General features: G+C 44.1%; 2 protein-coding genes across 5 annotated transcripts; both read right to left on the bottom strand.

The window, feature by feature from the left end:
* Window positions 1-21: 21 nt before the first annotated feature.
* LOC142957373 (semaphorin-3F-like) lies at window positions 22-11,430 on the bottom strand. The gene is made up of 18 exons (XM_076099157.1): window positions 10,556-11,430; window positions 8,596-8,732; window positions 5,490-5,650; window positions 5,339-5,401; window positions 5,103-5,222; window positions 4,820-4,913; window positions 4,591-4,710; window positions 4,326-4,471; window positions 4,105-4,219; window positions 3,945-4,014; window positions 3,635-3,779; window positions 3,314-3,536; window positions 3,127-3,215; window positions 2,997-3,038; window positions 2,742-2,899; window positions 2,572-2,639; window positions 2,357-2,484; window positions 22-1,913 (listed from the first exon to the last, which is right to left on the bottom strand). Exons 2-18 carry the CDS (start codon window positions 8,705-8,707, stop codon window positions 1,530-1,532), a joined length of 2,238 nt encoding a protein of 745 aa, XP_075955272.1. The 5' UTR covers window positions 8,708-8,732; window positions 10,556-11,430; the 3' UTR covers window positions 22-1,529.
* Window positions 11,431-15,442: 4,012 nt separating this feature from the next.
* On the bottom strand, window positions 15,443-21,713 carry tspy (testis specific protein Y-linked). 4 transcript variants are annotated; one of them, XR_012956104.1, is made up of 8 exons: window positions 20,318-21,713; window positions 20,136-20,213; window positions 19,937-20,048; window positions 18,468-18,622; window positions 17,995-18,071; window positions 17,456-17,733; window positions 17,104-17,182; window positions 15,443-16,895 (listed from the first exon to the last, which is right to left on the bottom strand). XR_012956104.1 is itself a non-coding variant. In XM_076099087.1 (8 exons), the coding sequence occupies exons 1-8, from the start codon at window positions 21,272-21,274 to the stop codon at window positions 16,858-16,860; spliced, it is 1,770 nt and encodes a 589-aa protein (XP_075955202.1). In that variant the 5' UTR covers window positions 21,275-21,713; the 3' UTR covers window positions 15,443-16,857. The 4 variants fall into 4 exon arrangements, 3 of the variants coding, with proteins under 3 accessions (XP_075955202.1, XP_075955210.1, XP_075955219.1); XM_076099087.1 differs by having other exon boundaries at window positions 17,104-17,178; XM_076099095.1 differs by having other exon boundaries at window positions 17,104-17,160.
* Between the last annotated feature and the right edge of the window lie 315 nt (window positions 21,714-22,028).

The raw sequence follows: 22,028 nt of genomic DNA, 5'->3' as shown, positions 1-22,028 counted from the left end.
TGAAAGAAAACAAGTTTAAGAGAGTTTTGAAACGTTTATATATTTGTTCGAACGTTCCAGTGTAGGTTCATCATAGTGACAGCAGTGTGTTACAATGACGGTGAATGGTGGCGCTGACTGGAAAACAAATCTTGTTCCTTACGCTTCCTCTAAAAAGAGCATTTTTTTAAAGTCTGTGAATACAGCATATGACAGAACACCAACAACCAATACTAAATCTGAGCCAGTTCCATTCCCAGTTTTATAACAACATACTGGACATAAAAAAAAAAGTTCCTTTTTCATTTTCTCATACATCTGTGCAAAGATCCCAAATTCCCTCGAATACCAACACCGACAAAGTGCATAACTGGAAGAACACTGTATGCTATACATATCCTCAACACTCACATACTAGAGCACAGGACAGTAGGGGAGTCATTATATGACAAAACCCAATGGAATTAGCTTAACAGAAAACTTTACACCATACAAACATCATTACACACCAAGTAAAATGTACAACTTGCAAACAACACATATGCATGCAACATATGCCTTTATCATCATATTAACTTCATACAATACAAGAGTAATCCAATGACCATATATATTATATTCACAATCAATATATTACATTTGTTTCAAGATAATTGACAGTACCATACCTGTGGTTCTGCATGTTGAAGCCTATTAACTACGTGCTGCATTTACTTTACATCACATACCATTATCCAAAACAAACATGGAATATGCGATCCATCTCAACGAGCAGTCTAGTTTAGAAAACGCATCTTTGTTGGTGCTCTCAAGGACAATCCAAAAGTTAAGGATCAGCTGACGAAAATGTCTGCTTTTGCAAGTTTTATTGTTGGAAAATCAAACCTAGAAAACAGATAATAAGCAAATACGGATGTTGTGAAAATTACTTTTTTGTTGTTTTTTTGCACTAAAAACGTTGATCTTCCACAGTGATTCTCAAGGCGCTGATGCTGGGCTTTTTCCACAAGCACCTGAATAATTTTAAGGTTTAAAATGATCCCTACGATAGGTGATCAATCTTGAAAAAATATTAGGGTCAGGCATATTTTTGAAGTTCATCATGAGAATAAAGTTGAAATTTGAGTATATGCGATGACGCTAGTAGTTTGATTCATTTTCAAAAGTTCGATGTTTATTCTCAAAATGCAAAAGAAAAAAAACAAAACTTCTTCCTCTGGTATGTTATTTCTTATGCCTGGCCATAATACTCTTCTGTCACGTCTGTAAGTTGATTTATATGTCAAACTAACACAAGCTGATAGCTGAAAGATGGAAAATGTAAAAATGTACGGTATTCTTTGGGAAGTGGTCACAGATCATGTAAAATATACACAATATGGTATTTTGTAGGCCGACAGTTATAAAACCACAAATATAGTACTTTAGCGACAGCATGACAGCATCACCTGCCTAATGAATAGAGGTGACACACAAACATGCATGTCAAACATAAAAGTCCACCATAAAAGTCCACACAGGCCAGTGTAGGACAGCGTCCGTCCCTTCCTCTAGCCGAGGCCTTGGTCCTGGCCCTCTGTGTGCCTCCGGCTGGTGCGCTTGCGCTGCTGCTGCTGCTGCTGTTTGGGACTGAGTTGCTCCCAGTAGGACTGGCAGTACTGGTTAATCAGTCTTATCTCAGGCGGGAAGGGTGTGGAGACGATGGACGACTGTTGGTGAGGTCCCGCTTGGAGAGTCTTTGGCGCATCGTCCTCATCTTGAGCAGTGAGAGCTAAAACGATGTCTCGATCCAGGATGCGCAGCGCCACACGGACCACCGTGTGTTTAAAGTTGTTCTCAGTGGCGAGGCAGTGGTAGAGCCCCGCGTCTGATTGGTTGAGAGACTTCAGCAGGATACCATGGTTGGTCTTCAGAATACCTCCCACACGGGTGAGCTGCACAAAAGGGAATGAAACAGCAGGAGTCTAAGAGAGGGAAGTTAAAGTGTTGCTGAGTGTTTGTCGCTGCTGTATGGTAGCCTCTGACACCAGGGTATGAATGCATGTGTGGATGGTGGCTTGTGTTGTAAAGTGCTACGAGTAGTCGCTAAGACTAGAAAATAACTCTATAAACGCAGTCCATTTAGATTTTAATAAATACATTTATTCACGTTCTTGCTGAGAATTAGATGAGAAATTTGATATCTCATATCTGTCCTGAAAAAATATAAAGCTGCAGCCGGTAGCAAGTTAGCTTACATTTAGACTTATATTTGCGGGACAGATACAAGAATGATCTTAATATTCTCATTTAACTTTCTGCAAGAATACAAATCGAATTTCCCAAAATGTCAAACTATTCCTTTAACATTTCCCAGAATGCAACTGCTCTTCCTCACCACTTTCCTCTTTCCTTCCCTCTGGAAGAGCCACTTGACGGAGGCCTGAGGGGAGCGAGGCTGACACTCCAAGAAGGTGCTGCTGCCCTCCACCCCAAACTGCACCGTCTCTCTTAGACGTTTCTCCACTGCACAGACAGAGAGAGAAGTGATGGTGACAACTGCTCAAAACAGAATTTGATGTGTGCCTGAAAAATACACAAATAAAGCCACACCTTTGGCGTTAAAGCCCCTGCACTGCCTCAGTGGGTCACCATGTTTGACATCCTGTCGTCTGCTCCTCCTGAGACAAAGATCAGCATTAAGAATTACGTTTACGCACACACCAACACAGCACTTTATAGTTAAAAAATAATGCACTGTGGAGATATGAGACACCCCTGACCTCTTCGTGGACGGAGTGAAAGCAGAGCAGCTGTCTCCATCCCAGGCACAGTAGGGGTCTCGAGCCAGACAGCAGTCAGAACAGGCCCTGCCGTACACACCACAGCGGTGCAGCGACACCTGGGTCAGCCCCGCATCTGACGACACGTACAGCTGTTGCTGTCGTGACAAAAATATAAATGAAACGAAAAGTGTGATTGTGTGGTTTGGTTAATGCACTGAAATGTGAATTTGTCTGTATGAAGAGTTAGCTTACTCTTTTAGAGGATATCTTCATTGTTTTGACTGGAGCTCTTGACTGTAAATCAATAAATAACAAAATCAAAATAAAACCCTTTTGAGATTAGAGTATTTTTGTCTTTTCAGGACCACATATTTAGACATACCCGGAAAACCTCCACTTCCTCTAGAGTCAGTTCCTCCATGCTAGTTGGGTCCTTCGGCAAAACTATAACTTTTTGGACAGTGCCTCGATCTAGAAGTGAAAGAAATCATATTTAAGACCTACATTTCTTTTTTTGCCAAACTAATCCTCAAACCAGACAAGTGCCGTGAGTCCTGCAGCTGTCCCACCTGTCCCCAGGAAGAGCACCTCGTAGCGTCCGTCCACTGCATCCACCTGATCCACCACCAGGGCAGTGAATCGGTAGTCCACGCCGGTTCTCACCACCAGGGGGCGGCGGTGGATGGGATAAACTGGATGGATCATGAGGGGATGGGCTCGGATGAAATTCACAGCCTCATCTGAAAAGTTCTTGGAGGAACGGACACCAGGAGTGAAGGTTCCTCCTGGACACTGGATGGGAAGAAGGAAGAAGTGGGACAATGATGTGGTGTCTTTCTTTAGATGCAGATTTAGATTTCACTTTGGGAGATAACATGACTGAAACGTACCGTCCCGGGCCGTGGGTAGGGAATCTTGCCAGTGTACTCTGTCCATTGGTAGTTATGGCCATGTTTGTGCGCAAACGGTCCATTGAAGACATTGCGGATATCAGCCATTGAGTACACGCACACTGCCGAGCCCTTGAACACAGAGCTTTAGCAGAAACAGACCGTTATGTTAAGAGGGAGAAGTAGGAGGCAGCTTTCGCCCTATCCCCTGATATTAAAGCATGAATCATCCCAAAGAAAATGTGAGAAAAAGTTCTATGAAGTCAGTTGAGGTGTGAATTTATCAAACAAGCCTCCAAAAACAACTCACCCCGCTGTAGTGAAGAGAGCGTACACCATCGGGTTTCGCTCATCCTGTGTGGGCTGAATAAACACATCCCCTGGAAGAAAATCAATAACTCAACTTTAAAAGCAGTTGCAATTAAAATGCTATCAGTTTATACTCAGCGGTCATTATATTGTGGCCTCACGTAGTTCATCAAATCGTGTCTCCACTCTATCTTCCCCTATCACTGAACAGATAAGGCGAGCCTTCAGGAACGTCGTCCAGCGGTTCACCAGGGACTTCTGGCCTCCTTCATCATTCTAGACAGGAAGGAAATTAGGTCACAGCTCAATAAGCACAGTGCGCTCCATATCACAAGGTAAGCTGCATATACTACCACTACACATGCGACGTGGTTTGGCTCACCAGACACACTCTTCCCACCCTGGCTAAAATGCTGGGGCTCGCGCCGCCGCTCGAGTCTAGACTCTTCTCTCGGAAAAAGAAGTAAAGCTTGTCGTCGTTCCTTTCTGCACTGTCAGGGATCTTCTGGATCTGAACAAACACAGGATCTAGAGGGTAAAAACAGATAAGCGGAGAGAGGATTGAGGCAAGTGGTTGTCAAATAATATGAGAGGAACCATAAACTGCAATCAACAACATTTACCTCCTCACACCCACACTTACTCACCGTTGAGCCACCTGGAGTCGTACTGCTCCGTCCTGATAGCTGTTCTCCCTCCCATGGTCCTAAACAGAGCAGCATCTGTACTCATGAAGTCAATATGGACCCCTGCATAGAGGTTACCATCTGCAGGGGGGGGGAGGAAATAACAGAATAGAAAGGTGAGACTTTTTGCAGGGGAAGGAATTTGATCAGATTTAATGTTTTTTTGTTCTAAAAATGAAGCGCGTCTTACCGATCAGAACTGCAATGTTCTCCTGTTTTGGATCGTAGGAACATTTTCCCTTCCCTGAATCCATATACCCAGGAACCAGCCTAAACAGGTAGTCCTGCAGGGAAAGTAAGCATAAAAATAGACCGCTGAAAACGTGACATGGGAGTATGGGAAAATCACAAACAAATCAGTGTCCCAGTTTGTAGTCCTGAAATATTTATTAGGACAACGCTTCCCAGGCCGACTGCTGAGGGATGTCTGCTGTAAATCCCACTCGGGGAACTGGAACTGTCTCTGTGTTCACCTCTGCCCTCCAGCCTCTGTTGATGAATGTGCAGATAGGCTGGTACGCCCCCGTTCCACAGGTGTAGAGGTGGGTCCGGTTCCACGGCTCTATCAACCGCACAAAGTTGGCACATTCACCCTGGACAAAGAGGAGCGAGACAAATGCAAGTCAAACATCTTCGTTGTCATTGTCCCGTCTTGAGACTCGGTTTGTTTTTTTTATTGAAAGAACAGGATGTGAATACGTGATCCCACCTGTTTTCCCTTTCCCGTCATCTGACATTCTCCCTTTCTCTTAGCAGACGCTGGCCAGTGGATCTGTATTTTCGGGGAAAAAAAGACTTAATGCCACGTACCAAATAGCAGACTGGGTTTCTGAAAAGGCTAATCGATTGTTTGTACGCACTATGAGTGGCTCCTTGTTGACATTGTGCATGTCCAGAGCCACCAGGTACTCCCGGCTGCCCAGGTACAGACGGCCCTGATCCTGATCCATCAGGAGGATGCGGTAGTCGCTGGTGTTGAAGGAGAAACTGAAGGGCCGCGCTGCCCTTGTGTCCATCAGTTCTGTGTGAAAAGTTTTGCTTTGTTAAAAAAAATAAAAAACACACCATCTTCACCATTTGGAAAACCAACAGCAGGGGGAGCAAAGGTTACCCCTCAAAATCTAGTCGCATTATTCCCTTTATGCCTTTAACATATTTCATTACCGACTTGGATGAACCCACGGTCCCCTGAGCAACACGCCTCACACTTCTTTTCTGGAAAATTTGTGTCACTGATTAAATATAACCCAACTTGGAGCATTTTAAGAAACATATTTGCTTTTAAGATCTGAATATTTTATGTGTCCTGACTGGCTGATTGAGTTTAAGGCGCCACACGCCCTGCAGAGTTAGACGAAAAAGCACCTCCCTTAGGAAACACGGTCAGTGGAACTCAGAGCTAATTCTTAAGATCAGGATTGGGTTTAGCAGAGCGTAACCTGTTAAGACACGCTGCGGTGGAAAGTGTTGCGCCTTTTTTTTTGTTCTCCTGAAAGCTTTGATTGAACAATTTGCATCCGCCTGCGTGACAAATGGACTGCGTGCTGCACTCTACCTCTGAATGAGAGTTCTTTTCATTCTCCCATCCACATAACAAGCAACAGACGCATCTGTGGCATCATGGGTACAATATTGACCGCCATGTGTGTTCACACTGGGACACAGCTGAGGCATGTCAAAGACAGCAGGCTTATATATTGACAAATGTTCCCACAGACCCTCAGAAGCCAGCTTACAGGGATTCAGGAGGAAGCACAATCTTTATTTACATCAAAGTGCCTGCCATCCTTCTTTTTGAGGTCAATGTTAACAGGATGCAGCCAAGGTGCCTAACTAAAATAAGCTATGCAATCGGATCTCCGGACGACACGAGATGGAGCCGTTCCGGTCCGGTTCTGTTCCCGAGAGGTAAACACAGGATAACAAGCCTCTGGCCGAGCCTCACCGGGGCCCATGGTGGATTCACCGAACGGGATAAATGTAGAAACACCACACCCCTATACACGTCTCCATGCTCCCAAAATAGCAAACAATGCATTGCCATCATCTGGTAAACATTCAGCAAACACTTATCCCCTGACAACATTTTGACAGTGATAGGGAAACACTGGGAAGGACATACGATTCACGTAAGCTACTACAAGCCACTATAAGCTCTCATGTTACAGCTGGACTACATATTGTCACTAAGGCTCTAATGACCGCTGCCGTTTAGTACCGGGCAAATCTCAAGTATGAACACACTGGTGACAGCACTGAGAGGGCATGAACCTTCTAAAACATGGCTTCAATTACTCTGCACGTTTTGCTCTCTAGCAGTGCTGACTAATTATATCAAACCAGACCCGGCCAGTCCCTTTGAAGTGCGTATAACTGACACGACTTCCCAGCGACGGAGGAAACAGTCTGAGATCTCTATCCTCTGCGGGCCTCCTGTACCCCCCCCTCCTCCCCCCGGTTGTCAATCAGGCCGGCTCATTCGCTCAGAAGAGTCACATGTCCTCCAGCCGCCCCCAAATCCTCCTCCACAGGCGCCTCCGGGAACAAAGGGACTCGGTGTCACAAACAATGAACAATAAATCCTTGGAGTGGGAGAAAACAGTTTGGAAGTAAATCCAACTTTTTTTTTTCTTTGGTATTAGGGGGAGGGGTGGCTGAGGTCTGTGAATGTGGCTGCTTTATCTTCAAAAATCTAACCAAGAAACTAATAATTCAGCACCTCTCTGCTGCTCTAAACAAGCACCCGTACATACATTTGTCATGGAGAGCTCTGTGCGGATGTGAATTCCTGTATCTTAAACTGGGAAGGACCACGATCAAGGTCAAGACCAAACTTGTGTTATTAGTCAGACTACCACTTTGTGCACCCTGCTGCAAAACAAAACAACACACTGGCGTGTATAAGCTGTTTACTGCAAGTGGATTTGTGTTAAAGGTCATGTAAAAATGCACCTTAATCACTCTCTCGAGCCTCAAATGGAACCGACGCCTTATACGACAGCCACGAACCCAATGAAGACAGCTGTTTTCAGTCTCTGCACTGCATGTAGACTCCAAGTCCCAGATATCAACCACAGATCTCATGATTAGCTCGCCTCTAATCTGCGTCAGATGTCTCTCGTTGCCATCGTGCAAAATCAGACATGTTTTCTCATTGAATCAGTGCAGTTGAAGGTAAGACGGCAAACACGTCGACGCCGCCTGGACCTGCGAGCAGAACATTTAGACTCTCCCCCCACATGAAAGCTCTAAAGAATGCTATAAATCCCATTCACACCACAGTAATTCCTACCTACAGGTACTTCAGGTGTGACGCGTGTGTGTGCACGTTCACATGTGCAGGTGCACTTGAAGTGGCGACATGATAGAGATGCAAAGATAAGTGTAATCATCCAGCATTGTTTTGATCAAAGGCGTCATCCACGTTTTTGTAACATGAATCTCTGCTGTTACAGTTAATGAGGACAAGGAGACAACACGGGAAAATCCCAAATGCCTATAAAAAAAATTTAAAAAAGGGTTTTAAAACCACTATCCACACCCATCTTGAATTTAAGCCTCGCGGCCAAAACATCCCAGCTCTACAATATCATTCTAGCTCTTGTGATCAAATTTCAGGTGTTTCCTTCTTGTGTCATCATGTCAGACATCAAAAACAAAGAAGAAATGACAGGTCAGTCTTTAGTGCGTTTGGGTTTCAGGGTGTGGGGAGAAACTCTGTCAAAGGGCACTACCAGTAACCAACCACACGTAATATCCACCTTTTGTTTTCAGTGTTGCACTGTTTGACATGTGGCAGGAAATACGTTCTTTACATATGTTCATAAGAGGAAGCATAACCGCAGGCGTGTGCGCGAGTTTGCTGTGCGCGCTCAGTGACTTAGTGGGAGAAGCCAAACAAGTGAAAGAAACCATTAAGACAAGCCCTGCTGTCAGAGGAGTTTTAGTTAATCTGTAGGAGCTCACCTTTGAAGGAGAGGCGAATCCGCGGAGCAGACTGCTGCAGGCCCGAGCCTCTGTAAACACATAAGGCCAGCAGGAGGAGTTGGGCTCCAGATGCTGTCATGGTAACGGTCATGCAGGTAGCCCACAGAGATCTAAATCTGGACGAAAAAAAGAAAGAGGAATGAACTATTATTATTATAGAGTGCCCCAAGAGAAATATGGAGACAGAAAAAGAAGCAAGGACAGGCAGGAGACCGACTCTCTCTCTCTCTCTCTCTGATCTCTCTGATCAGAAGTTTGGCCTGCAGCGAGTCGTATAGTTTGGCAGGAGAGAACAACGTCCAAATCTTCACACTTGCACTGGAAACTATGACAGCCCCATTACTTATTTAAGGTGTAAATGTAGTGAGGTGTGTGTTAAGACTGTATAATGGTATTTGCAAGCACAGTCACATGGAAAAAGTCTCAAAAAGAAGTTTAAAGTCTTCTCATCTTGTACATTTTCTTGAACATATTATATCTTCTTTAATTTATAATTCACCCACATTTTCCTGAGGAAAAACTGAATTAAACAAGAGCCCGATGCCCATCAGTGATTCCCTCTGTCTCTCGCTGAGTCTTTCAACAAAGCATATCGACGTACTTTCCAGGAGTTGACGAGTGAAATACATGACAGTTCAAAGAAGCAGGTAGTCCTCGCTGAAACCATTTCTGACAGTTTAGGGGTGTTGAGACGTAGTCTAACTGTTAAGACCTTAACTCAAGCATTCATTATGCATCTGCACTTTGCTGGAGAGGATCCCATATAAATTATGAATACTAAAAGCTGAGTCCACAACATCCATTAAATTGTCTCCCTGAAGGTGTGCTTTGCTCGGGCTATAAGCCATCCCACGGGCTTTTCCTTTTCTCATGTAGCCAAGGCCCCCATGGGCACATGCTACAAGCCTCGAGATTAAGGCTTTTAGGGAGAGATATTCAGGGTGAAAAACTAGAGATTTCACAAAACACATTAATACATTATGTTTCACAACAAGGCATTCATTTATGTGTGACGCGTTATATAAAAAATATGTTGTCATGAAAAGTAAGAACAGTCTGATGAAACTGAAACGACTGGCACGCCGAACATTTAGCGATGAAAAACAGAAGCCACGGGGAACGCCTTGCAGGCTTCCCGGCATAATCACACATTTGCCATATATCTGCTCATCAGGGTTCCTTGATCCCTATTCCTTCTATCAAACCCTGTATAGTCACTGTTAATAGTACCATGAGATGGGACATCAGAAATGATATGGATACACAGTTTATGTCACAAAAAGTCACAGGTATATTTGTCATTTTGAGATTAAAACATCACTGAATTACATCACATAAATAATGAATAAACATAGACACCAATCAGTCAACTAATCATAGTAAAATGAGCATATAGGACTATGGACACCACAGACACATTTATAAATCCCTATTTCAATATTATTTTAAAGAAAGAACAAAAAAGGGCAAAATGGCTTGTTGATTTTTTTTAAATGTCCAACTTACTGTATTTCATCTACTATAATTTAAATGAGGATAGATAAATAAAATAAGGTTTTAGTGTAAGAGTATTCTCATTGAGAAACCTTGAAAATATCGAAAAAGCACTAATCAGGATGTAAAGCACAATAATGTGCCTGTGGGGCTCCATGTTTGATGGCCTGATTTTACTTTGAGGCATTTGAATGATATTTCCACTGGTTTCTGTGCTGGACGGTGACAGATTAAACTTCAGCTGTAATAATGAAGGCTTTCCCTTTAAAAAAAAAAATAATTATAGGATTCCAATAACCTAGTTCCCTTTCCCCGAGGAGGGGTGCGCACTTACCTGTTAACGCAACATCCAGAAATAGGAGCCGAACAAATGTGAGTACTACTTCATAGCCACCTACCATTCAGACAGAGTAACCAAACACGAGTTAAAAGTTAAATGTCTTACCTTTTGCTTTCTGACTTTGTTCGATGCCCGCTACGCCTCCGAGATCCAGAGGGAAAAGGAAACTTGCGGGATGTCACCGCTGCGTTCCCCGCGTTTATGTGCCTCGGAGCTGGATTGGAAAATCTCTCAGAAACGCTGCGCAGGAATTAAACAATCCGATAGGTTTGCAAATTCCTCTTGAGGGAGAAAGAGAGAGAGAGAGAGAGAGAGAGAGAAAAAAGAGAGAGAGAGAGAGAGAGAGAGAGAGAGAGAGAGAGGGGAAAAAGCTGCCGAATCAGTCGCTGTTAGCCGACGGCTTTTCTTCCAGGCAACACATTTTTTTTTTTTTTTTTAATTCAAGTGATCCCTGAACGTTTGTTCCTTTCTTTCCAAAAAGTTTACGCAACCATCACCGTGATGTGAACGAGAGTTCTGCCCACGGATCGTTTATTAAAGGGAGTTGTTTGAGCGTGAACCAAAGTGACCAGGTGCAGGTGTTGGGAGAGACTGTCCGCCCTGCTGTCCTCTCCCTTCTGTTCTGCTCCCACCCAGCCTTCCCTCTCCTGTTGGCCCACAGCAGCATTGGACCAAACCTCTTGGTACACCATATGGGTAGGGTTAACCCTGTCACTGCTGGTGAGTTTAACACGCTGCTCCTCTCTCTCTCTTTCTCTCTCTCTCTCTCTCTCTCTCTCTCTCTCTCTCTCTCTCTCTCTCTCTCTCTCTCTCTACTGTAAACTGTTATTCATCCATGTCAGTTCATTTCTGTTTGCAAAGTTTATCTAAGCTGAATGAGTCAGTTACACGGTGATGGGCTGTTTTGGATAAATGTTTTTTCTCATGCACTAAAGGGGCCACAGACTATTCTTATGCGTGATTCAGGGGCTGAAATCCACTATTAAAGAGGAGCCGGCGGCCTCTGCCTCTCGGACAATGTCACCGTTACTCCTCTTGGCTCTGCATGAGAGCCAGGTCAGCCGAAAAGAAGATTCCTGGGATTCCTCTCTGGCTGGCTCTGGAGCTCATGACAACGGTGACAAAGCAACCAGAAGGGGGTTGGGACTGGACGTAAAGGACATCCATCCTGTTAACAGAGCCTGGAGGTTGAAATTAAAACAGCTCTCTGAGCTCCTCTCATCACCACCGGCTTTGTGGCGAAGCTCTGACGCAGTATGGTGCTCTAACGACACAAAAGCAGAGGGTGAATGTATTCTGAGCTACGGCCCGGCAAGACAGTAAAATAGAATAAACGCATGAGTCGATGTGGTGTGTCACTGTGTGAAAGGTCACAGAGGTGGGCAGTTCCTGGCAAGCAGCTGAAAGTTTTAACTCTAACTTTTTGAATGTACCTTTTATGCACATTCTCCTGTTGGATTCATCATCACACAGACATATGCATGTAAGCTGTGACCTTATCTCGAGTTGGGTATCAGCCAGGTGTGATCTACAGGCAGCGCTGTGCCACAGTGTGTCCAGGAGGGAGTCTTTGCTTCCTCTGTTTCCAGCGGAGGAAATGAGTAAGGAGTGTGTGCCAAGTTCAGGCTTCCGTGTGCTCTCAACTTTGGCCAAGGACACCGGTACACTCACTCCCACCGCATCATAAGCTCCTTTTAACGTCATCCGTATCTCGTACTGTACCATCCTGCTCTCTTATCTGACCAGCACGCACCCACCACTGCCTCAACTCGCTAAAGAGATAGCAACAGCTCTTTCACTCACCAGTGGAGCGGGTATTTTTGCTCTGTGAACGTGACAACAAAGGGCAGGAAATAGTCGCCGAACGGGCCTGTTTGCCTCCGACATGATGGATGGATTTTGAATGGTGGAGACGGACAGCGCGGAGTAGAAAGCAAACACTGAGTCTGTTTTTTCTGGTCCACAAAAAGCTCTGTCAGGAAGATCTTCTGATCTAATGGATAGGTAATGTGGAGCTAGACATTTATCCCTGTAGGCCAACCGAAGGCTCCGGATAAATCCGGGGCCCTCAGACACATCAATCATGACAATTCTAGAGGCAGAGCATTGTCCCCTCCAGGAAAAACAACCCATTATTTGACCTACTGATGGTCTTTCCTTCGAGTACATTGATGAATTGAGTGGAGTGTTTGAACATGCCTGCTACAGAGAGGCAAAGCCAGGGCGTCGCCAATGCATGCTGGGATAGACTACCGTGACCCTGAGAGGAAATTGTAGCATTCACCAGGATTATTTGCTCTATCTCCAATCACGACACCTCTCACATAGTCTTCGAATTATTATCCTGCAGCTCAGGAGAAAATGTAAACATCGACATGCAACATAAAGAGAACAGGTGCTGTGTGACATCCGTGGACTTCACACATCAATGACTATCAAAGGAAAGCAACTTTGGAAAGCATCTTTGGCATGAAGGGTGCATACGTAGCACACATTCCAGTCGCAGCCCACTCGCCTCACGCTGTATTGAAAGTGAGGTGTTTGCAGGTTGTTGTTTTTTTGGGTTTTTCTCGCATACTGTAGCTGCAGCTTCCCTGAGATGGAGCACCGACTGTGCCACGTGTCCACCGGGCCAGCCTGCCACCATCTGCCTCGAAGACAAGACTGGCACTCTCACACACTATAAAATGCAGCTGGGAGAATCAACAGCTGTTGAAGACGAGCTCTTTCCAAATAACAAGGGGTGTGAGTTAGGGAGGGAGGGAGGGACTGTTACAGTACATGGAAAGGAGGACAGTAAGGATGTGAGGCGGATGAGTGAAACACAGTGTCTTAAAAGGTCAGCGCTCACGCAGAAGCATTCGATAATAGCCGGTTAACAGTTAAAAATCACAAACAGTCCAAAATGTTTTTTTTTGTTTGGAGTACGTGTGACTTCAGCTCCATCTTAACCTCTATGACAGATATTGTTTGTGCTCAGAGAATCCGTGAAAAAATATCTGTCATGCTGGGGGGAAAAAAAGTGAGAATATAGTGCATGAGGCTCTCTCTCTCTCTCTCTGGCAGACAAATCTGTACTCCAACATCCATGTACCCATGGCTCTGCTGCCTCAATTAAAATAAAAAACGATTTCTCTTATCTCTCCCCACACCCTTCCTTCCCCACCCCTCGCTGCACACGTCCTGGAGACACCGGACTCCAGGTGAATTTCAATGTCAAAGACATGAAGGTAACGCAAGCGCTGCAATCTGTTCATTCTGTCAAGTGGTTGCGTGTGTAGGTGTACGTGTGCACTCGTGTGTGTACGTGCGTGTGTACTGTATGTGCAATGTGATTGGTGGTGGTGGTGGTGGTGGTGGGGGAGGCCTATTCATCTGTCTGGTGTGATCGTGGCTCTCAGTAACTAGGCCTAGGCGTCAGTATGCACTCTGTGATCTCCCAGATAAGAGTCATCCATCTGCTGTGTGTATCTGTCAGGGCCCAGGCAGCTCCGCTTATCACTGCACTCATCCATCTCCCCCCCCCCCCCCCCATCATACTCACTCCATTCTCTTTTCTCATCCCTCTAGATGCCCCCCCCCACCCCTCCACCCCCCACCTGCACAGTTCAAAAGCTGCGCTTAATCTTGATTAGCTGACAAGCAGACAATCACAGGTATGGTATGGTATGGTGTTGAAAAGCTGCAAATATGTATGTGACATGGAGGTGCATAAAAGAATGTAAGCTTTCATAAACAAGCCTGGCCACGCACACACGCACACACACACACACAGGTAGTTAGTATTCACAGGCCCCTTCCTCAACCTTTCAGATTACCCACTATAGATGTAGCTCAGAGAGCAGCACAGACCCTTTTCTTGTACATGTTACATCACGATATCCTTCCTTCCCAACATCAGTCACACAGGTGACGGATGAGCTGCTGTGTGTTATCTTTTCGTTTTTTTTTTTTAAGTCTCCAGTGAATCACTCTGAGTAGCAGATTCCTCTGGACTGCTTTGTGAAACGTGAGAGCATGAAGCGGCATGACAAGATGATTTGTGTACAGTAGCAACACCAGCTCAACCCAGGGGAGTGGAGTTTACACTGGGGAATCCATTTAGGCTTTTGTCACCACATACATAACAAAGGCTTCACAGACAACCCTCAGACCGCAAAGCAGCCCAAGGATGTCCCAGCAATCTGTACTTAGTTTGTCACGATCAATATTGTAGGAACCAACCCTATTATTAATTCATAGTCATAAAAAACATGTTGTGCTGCGTGGTGGGCTGGATAAAGCTGCTTCAAAGAGGAGACAAACACTGTGTTTCACATGGGATCATTACACGGGGTATAACGTGTTTCCATCATCAGTATTAATAGTATATGCCCATCTGAGACCGCATACCCTGGGTGCTGCTGGGCCTACAGCACGACGGGTTTTTGCTAGTGGAATATTTATAGCTGTGCATTAAAAGTGGAATCAAGGGTTTAAGTGTACCATTGCAACACCGCTGCTGCTCCTTTGTCTGGGCCTGTCCAAAAATGTCTTGCCGGGGGCTATTTGCAGTGCTACACTCGAAATGTCAGATATCACACACTGCTGTCATATCAAAGCTGGAATACATTAAAGAACAGCTGTATCTCACTGGGGTTTGCTGGATTCTTTTCTCCAAGAACATGTTGCAGCCAATCATATGAAAGAGGTGACGTTTAATGAATAAATTCCACACGTGTGATTTCTTTGTAGCAGTTCCAAGGATTTGAGACAGTTGTGTATATGCAGTATTTAATTATTTTCTCAATTAAGCACATCTGAAAGCTTTAATACTGGCAATTAAAGTACTAAATGATATACTGTTTTCATTCGTAACCAAAATAAACAGCTACAGTCCAGCATGAGATGTGATATATTCTGAACTGCACTGCCATCGTGTGGTTCTGTTATGCAGAAGAAAAACAAGCTCATTGTGCAAAGAATGCAGAAGTGTAGTCCGAGACGGCAAGGTGAAACAACTGCCTATTTTATTAGGTCGGAGTCAAAAGGTGGACATTTATCTTCAAGCAAACAAAATAAACCAAAGCAACAATCAGGTAGGTATATTTAAACTAGTGTTCTATAAAACACAGCACACAAAATATAACTTTCTGATCATGTTTATGAAAAAACTTCAGATTATTTGATAAGTTTATCCATGGATTAAACACGTGTACTCGTCTTATCCAAAAGACAATGCTGAAATATTATTTACAGGTCATTGCTAAGAAAAGTAAGCAAATACAAATAGTAGTTGTTTTTTTTACAGTGCACCCCATAATGTTGCTGTGAATTAGACATTTACTGACACTGTGCACATTAAAAGCCTTGTAAGTAATGTAATCGTACGGTCTTACATTTCATGCTCACAGGCATGCCATAATGTGGATGTGTAGAAAAACAACGTAATAAATACCATCTTTTTAAAAAGAAGATAACACAAATCGTAAAACACATTACATGAAAACAAATCTTAAAGGTTTTAAGAAGGAAACTCAAATTAAGTTAAATTCTAAAGGGGAAAACAATGATACAAAAGTCAGCTATTTATTGAAGGAGTGTTACAAAATGTAGGAAACCACAGAAACTCTGGTCAAACTACATCATGATTTTAAACTTCATCGATGGTTTACAGGTTGTTAACAGGGGGTGGAGGTTTGGTGTGAAACACGACTGAACATAGAGATGAAGGAGAAACACAGTCAGCATATTAAAAACAATATTGGTTCCTATTTACTACAGTAGAGTACACGTTTCCTTATGCACAGCCAACAATACCCAGAGAGTGTAAATGTCTAAAATCAGTTACGGTTCTTTCAATAAAATCATGATCATCCCTGAGAACAAATTTTGGTTCAGTACTCGGTGCATCTAAAAAGTACTGCCATTAGTATCAATTTAGCTCGTCACGTCAATTCTAAAAACAGCCAAAACTTTGCCTTGAAATGACCACTGAACAACGCCACTGGAGGCTTCCGCATCGCTATCTTGAAGATTTTGCAAATGCAAAATGTAATGCCGACAAGAAGTGGCAATCAAGATGTCGCCTACGTGTGTGCAGGCTGTTGCATGATGCTCCTTGTTAAATAGAAGAACACTACTGGCATAATATGCCTAAGAACCTGTTTAGAAAAAAACATTATGATGGTGACTGTATAAAATAGAGGGGAAACCATGCTGCCGTGGCTTTATTATTACAGTTAACCCTGATTTAAAATGCTTCTATGTATTTTAGGTATAAAAACAACAAAAACGGATATTCTGTGCATAAAAATGACATTGATCTGGTACTGTTCATCAACCTCAGCATCCTCTTCATCTTCCTGGTCTCTGGTCCCTTGATAACTTGCCTTCTTCATTGACATAAACCTCTTCGTCACGTCTTCTCAGGCCTCGTCGTCCTCCTGCTCACTGTCATCAGAGCCTACAGGACAGAAGTGAGACGGTTACAATTTCAAACGATCCTTGCTGATATGAAAGATGATTATCACAGTCCAAACTGATTTAGCATTAACGCATGGCACAGTCAAGTTGTAAAATGAAAAGCAGCATAATCAACAAAGATTGAGCAGTCAACCCCACACAGGTTTCCAACCACCCCCACTGATTGTTTGTTGTGATAGTGGTCTTACCGTCAATCACAATTTCTCCACCATCCTCCTCCTCCTCCTCCTCCTCTGGACTCTCATCTGAGGAGGAGATATTTCCTGTCTATTTAGTTTAGCCTGCATTACCCAGACAGTGATACTACAGCTGCAACACAAGCCAGTCAACCTGACGCTAACTAGCCCTTGGCCTCAACAGCAAACACGGTGGATTTCAAACTAAATTATTTTACAACAGCTACCGTTATTCTCAAAATATGCTGAACTAAGCTACAAAAAAAAAAAATACAAATATATCTATATCATTTTTTTGTACCCAAACCAGCCGTGTGGACCAGTAGGGTTTGAGCGTTCTTTTAAAGTTTACATTAGCACTGACCAGCGCTTGGTCCCCTCTGCTGCTGCTGCGGCAGCTGCTGCTGCTGCTGCTGCTGCTTCTCCTCCTCCTCGTCCTCGTCGTCGTCCTCGTCATCTTCTTCTTCTTCTTCCTCCTCCTCTTCTTCTTCTTCGTCCTCCTCTTCCTCCTCCTTCTTCTTGTTACTGCGGCCTTGTTCCGCCTCACCAGCTTCCTCACCGGGCTCATCGTCGGAGTCGGAGATCACCACACACTCATCTCCATTACCGTTGTCAGCTGCTCTGGCCCCGCTGCTGCCACCACTGGAGAAAATAAAATGAAATCACACACACATTCGTGTTAACAGGAGACACTCATTGTTTCGGTATGCATCCCACCTGGTCTCACCACCGGGGGGAAAGGGGAGGGGGGGGTGTAGGCAGGAAACTGTTGGAGTTTACACATGAACTATAATTTGAAGGACCTGGGGCTGAGAATATTTCTAGAATTGATAGCTTAATAAGCGGTTTGTCCACCGACTGCACATTACACCGTTTACACGTATGAGAATCTCTTTGTCTTACCTGCCGTTCTCCCTCGGTTCCCACAGTGGAGTAAGGTAGTATCTCAGAGGGTCTCTGTACAGGTCGTCCTTAAGGATCTAAATAATAGTACGGGGGTTATTTATATTTAATATGTTTGGACATATGTGCTCATATACACACCATACACAGTCCTGCTAATTTGAGACAAAGGTTTGAGTATCATGGAGCAAATGTACACATGGAAGAAGTATCATTGTAGTGTTGCTTAAAAAAACACATATTTCTTTCGTCAAAAATGTGAATGTGTGCATAGAAGGAATTACACTTTGTTAAACCATTGAAACTTCCAGCACATATGTGGCACATGATTGCAATGAATGGTTGAATAGTGAGATAAAATGTTACAAAGGCATCATCATAACACTGATAAAGGAATGTCAGCAGAGCCGATCTGCCGGTCTGTGTGCTACAATCATCAGCCTGTGTCAGTATGAGGGTGCAGTCAGCTGTACCTGTGCTACATCATCTTGCCCTGGGTTGCTGTGGTCACTGAACCAGCTGAAAAAGGTCTGGTAGACTCCACGCGACGACTTCCTGGGTTCGCTGTGGGCCGTCAGGTTCTGGCCACGCTGCCACAGGATGGGGTTGGAGAACGACATGGGAGATCCTAAAACACGAGCAGCCAGGATCAGAGACAGAATTGAATGGCCATGTAGGTTTTTAGGTAGCCTGAAAATATGATCAATACTGAACTTTAAATATTAAGTACTAGCAGAGAACGCTCAGACGGTCTGAGAAGTGAAAATCTAAACATCCCTGAAGCTTGAAGAATTTGTTTGATAAAAATCTTCCAATGGCACATTTGCTAATGTGCATAATGTGATGCAACAGCCCTGCCATGCTAAGTTTGTGAAATATTAATAATTAAATAGTGTGTCCATCCGTATCTACAAACATAGACAATACAACAAGTGAACAATTGCAACAACGTCACAGTTTATTGTAGCATTAACTGCACTATTTGGTCACCCTGGGTGGGTATTTTGTTGAACTTTGGCAGTGTTTTTTCTGGCCATGTCCTCGTCACTCTCAGTACCTTTTAGCAGTTGTTCCCAGGAATGAGTTGTTCTTTTTATTCAAACCTATGACTCAATGTACCCTGGACCAAACTTAATGTTTAACCTGCTGTTAAACCTGTTTAACCTGTTTTACACCAAATGAAAAACTAAATATACATGGCATATGACAATATATACAAGTCTAACAAACACTGTGGATTCATTATGTATGCCAGCTATTTTTATTTTTTGGGAGATCTAGAAGGCAGCATAGCTAAATGTCGAATGGACATTATTTTTATACAAACAATAAAACCAAAACAAAATGGGGAAAAAGTCCCCGCATCAGTAGAAGTGGTTAAATAGACGCATATAGTGTATGATACATATAGACATGACAAAATTGTTAGGCGTTGTTGCAACAGTTTGTGGTTACAACTTCTGATAACTTTCGTTTACAACTGGATAGCCTGAGGCCTACAGATCATTCCGAGATAAGGGACATAATAAAATACAGTTTTTTCAAGTCTCAGTCCACACCTGTGGCACCTTAAAGACAAGCCAATATTAATATATTAGGTAACCTGCCTAAAATGGCGTTGTCCATTGAAATATACCAATGCTGCATCCTGCACATACCACGAACAGACCAACCAACCACATTGCACAATGTGCAGCGATGAGACCTATAACACGAGTTTGAAACATATTTCAAAGCTGCAACTTAAAGTAGGTCAAGTAAAGTGGAACAAGCTAATCTGTAAATGTTCCACACAGTCTAGCTGAGAAACAAGACTTAAGTTTACATGATGAGATGAGGATGGTTCAACAGCTGGCACATTGAAACCCAGTGTGAACTGGAGTTTCTTAGTTAGAGTTCCAGTGCTATGCCTTTACGTAATCACCACATTTATTTTTCTTACCTCCCATCCCGAGGTGAAGCTCCTTCATGATGATGTTGTTCTGGAAATACGGGTTCCGTCTGAAGTGGAAGCGGATCCTGTAGCCCAGTTTATTGTTCTTGAAGGACTCGATCTGTAAAAGACATCAGGAAATGTCAAAATCTCGCTACTAGGCACGTACAAGATCAGAACATTGTGAGAACACTCGGCCACTTCCTACCTCAAGATCAGTCATGTAACTAAGAGCGTCTTCATCGGTCTCGTCAATGTGAGCCGAGAGATGAGGATGGTTCAACAGCTGGCACATTGAAGTTAAGAAAAAAACAACATGCGTTTATTTAAATGACTCAAAACACAACATAGGAAAGGGAAAAAGAGGGCCATGTTTCATGTCAAGGATACAGCTGTCACCCAGAAGCCAGGGATGGTTTTTGTGATGGAGCTGCGCTGATCCAGATGTGGACGCCGCTGACGACTGATCTTCAGCTCCAGCCGTTGGTGAAGTCGGGCGCTTTTCTTCTCAAGAGCTTCCAGTCTCATCTGTACCTGCGCCAGGAGAGCCACCGACTGTCTCATCTCTGGGGCCATCTTGACCGACACAATGGCACACTCCCCATCATCATTGTCCTCATTGTCTGAAGGGAAAGAAGAGCTTGGAGTGGAGGAAGATCCAGATATAGATTCATCACCATCATCCGCTTCTGGCATCTCATCTGCATCTTCTCTGTCAGTGCTGTGCACAGATGTGGAGCTGTCTGCAGCAGCTGCCTGCGTTTTAGAGCCCGTTCTTGAGGAGTGGTGGCTCCCACGTTGTTTGGACTTGCTCCCCAGTTTCACCTGTTTCGCCTTTTCGGATGAACAAGGAGTCTCTTGACTGTCTTCTCCGTCTCCTCCAGTGAGACTGGCAAGTGCTTCGGCAGCTGCGATGGCTGCTGAGTCTGTCTGGTCCAGGGACGCCGAGGGACGCTGCTTTGTCCCTGCTGTCTTCACAGTACCTTCCTTTGCGTCGGCAGATCCACATGCATCCGAGGACTGTGGCTTCTCTGTGTTGCTGGCATCGTGACCATCAACATTGGAGTTGTTAACAGGCAGTGCACTGGTGCCCTCCGTGCTGTCTGAACCCTGATCCGCTTGCACGGCAGCTGGTTTTCCCTCACTATCTTTTGATTGGCCCTCGCTCCCGGCTATTTCTTTACTCTCGGCTTCACTGTTTCTGCAACTTTCCGAAGTGACCCCCGCTTCGTCGGCTACTTTTGTGGACTTGCTGGGGATCGTGCTGCCTTCATCGTGGTCGGGTGATGCACACCGTTTCCTCGATGCAGAGTCAGCGGACTGTTTGCAGCCCGTCAGTTCACTCATGCTGGCTAGCTAGCCAAATAGCTAACAAGCTAGGTAGCCCGCAAGCACAACTAAAACACAACTTAGATGCAATCGATTACACCAGTGATCTGGCTGCTTGCAATTTCGTAACTCGGATCGTGATGTAACCTACATCCTCAAAGGAGCGAGAACAGGAAGCAGCTCTTGTATTTCTCCGCGGCCTTGCGGAACGTTAAAGGAATTAGCAGGCTATTGCTAACGTTAGTTAGCTAACGTTACCCAAGTCGTGTGTCCTCACAGCGATGGCCGCACCACATATCACGAATAAAAGTCCAACAAGAAAGACTCGGTCCAAATAGCAAAACCGGTCTCTGCTAAAAAAACGCCTTTATAAAGAACCCGTGTTCTTTATATTAGTTTATGTTTGCAATATCCGTTAGCTTACTATCCGTGCACCGACGTGACAGAAAAACAATCCTCTGATTGGCTACGACGCGCCGCGCTAAAACCTCTCCACCAATCACAAACAAGGGTGTGTTTAGATGAGAATACATGTAGCAGCGGTATAACTGCGCAGCGAGTTAGTGCAGCAGAGATAATCCTAACGTCAGTGGATGTAAAACATAATTTATACATTTACCGAAACACATCCAAACACACTGTGTATCATATGACTTCATCACATTTTACAACGTCCTATCTGTGAGATTATATTTGCAGACGTTATAAAAATGTGGCACATTTTAATTAACCACATTTATGGTTCAATACCCAGAAATGACAAGCCCAAAAT

The sequence above is a fragment of the Anarhichas minor genome, unplaced genomic scaffold, assembly GCF_050575085.1.
Source record: "Anarhichas minor isolate MPS153535 unplaced genomic scaffold, ASM5057508v1 ptg000003l, whole genome shotgun sequence".
In the NCBI taxonomy this organism is placed as follows: Eukaryota; Metazoa; Chordata; class Actinopteri; order Perciformes; family Anarhichadidae; genus Anarhichas; species Anarhichas minor.
This window is presented reverse-complemented; position numbering and strand designations above follow the sequence as displayed.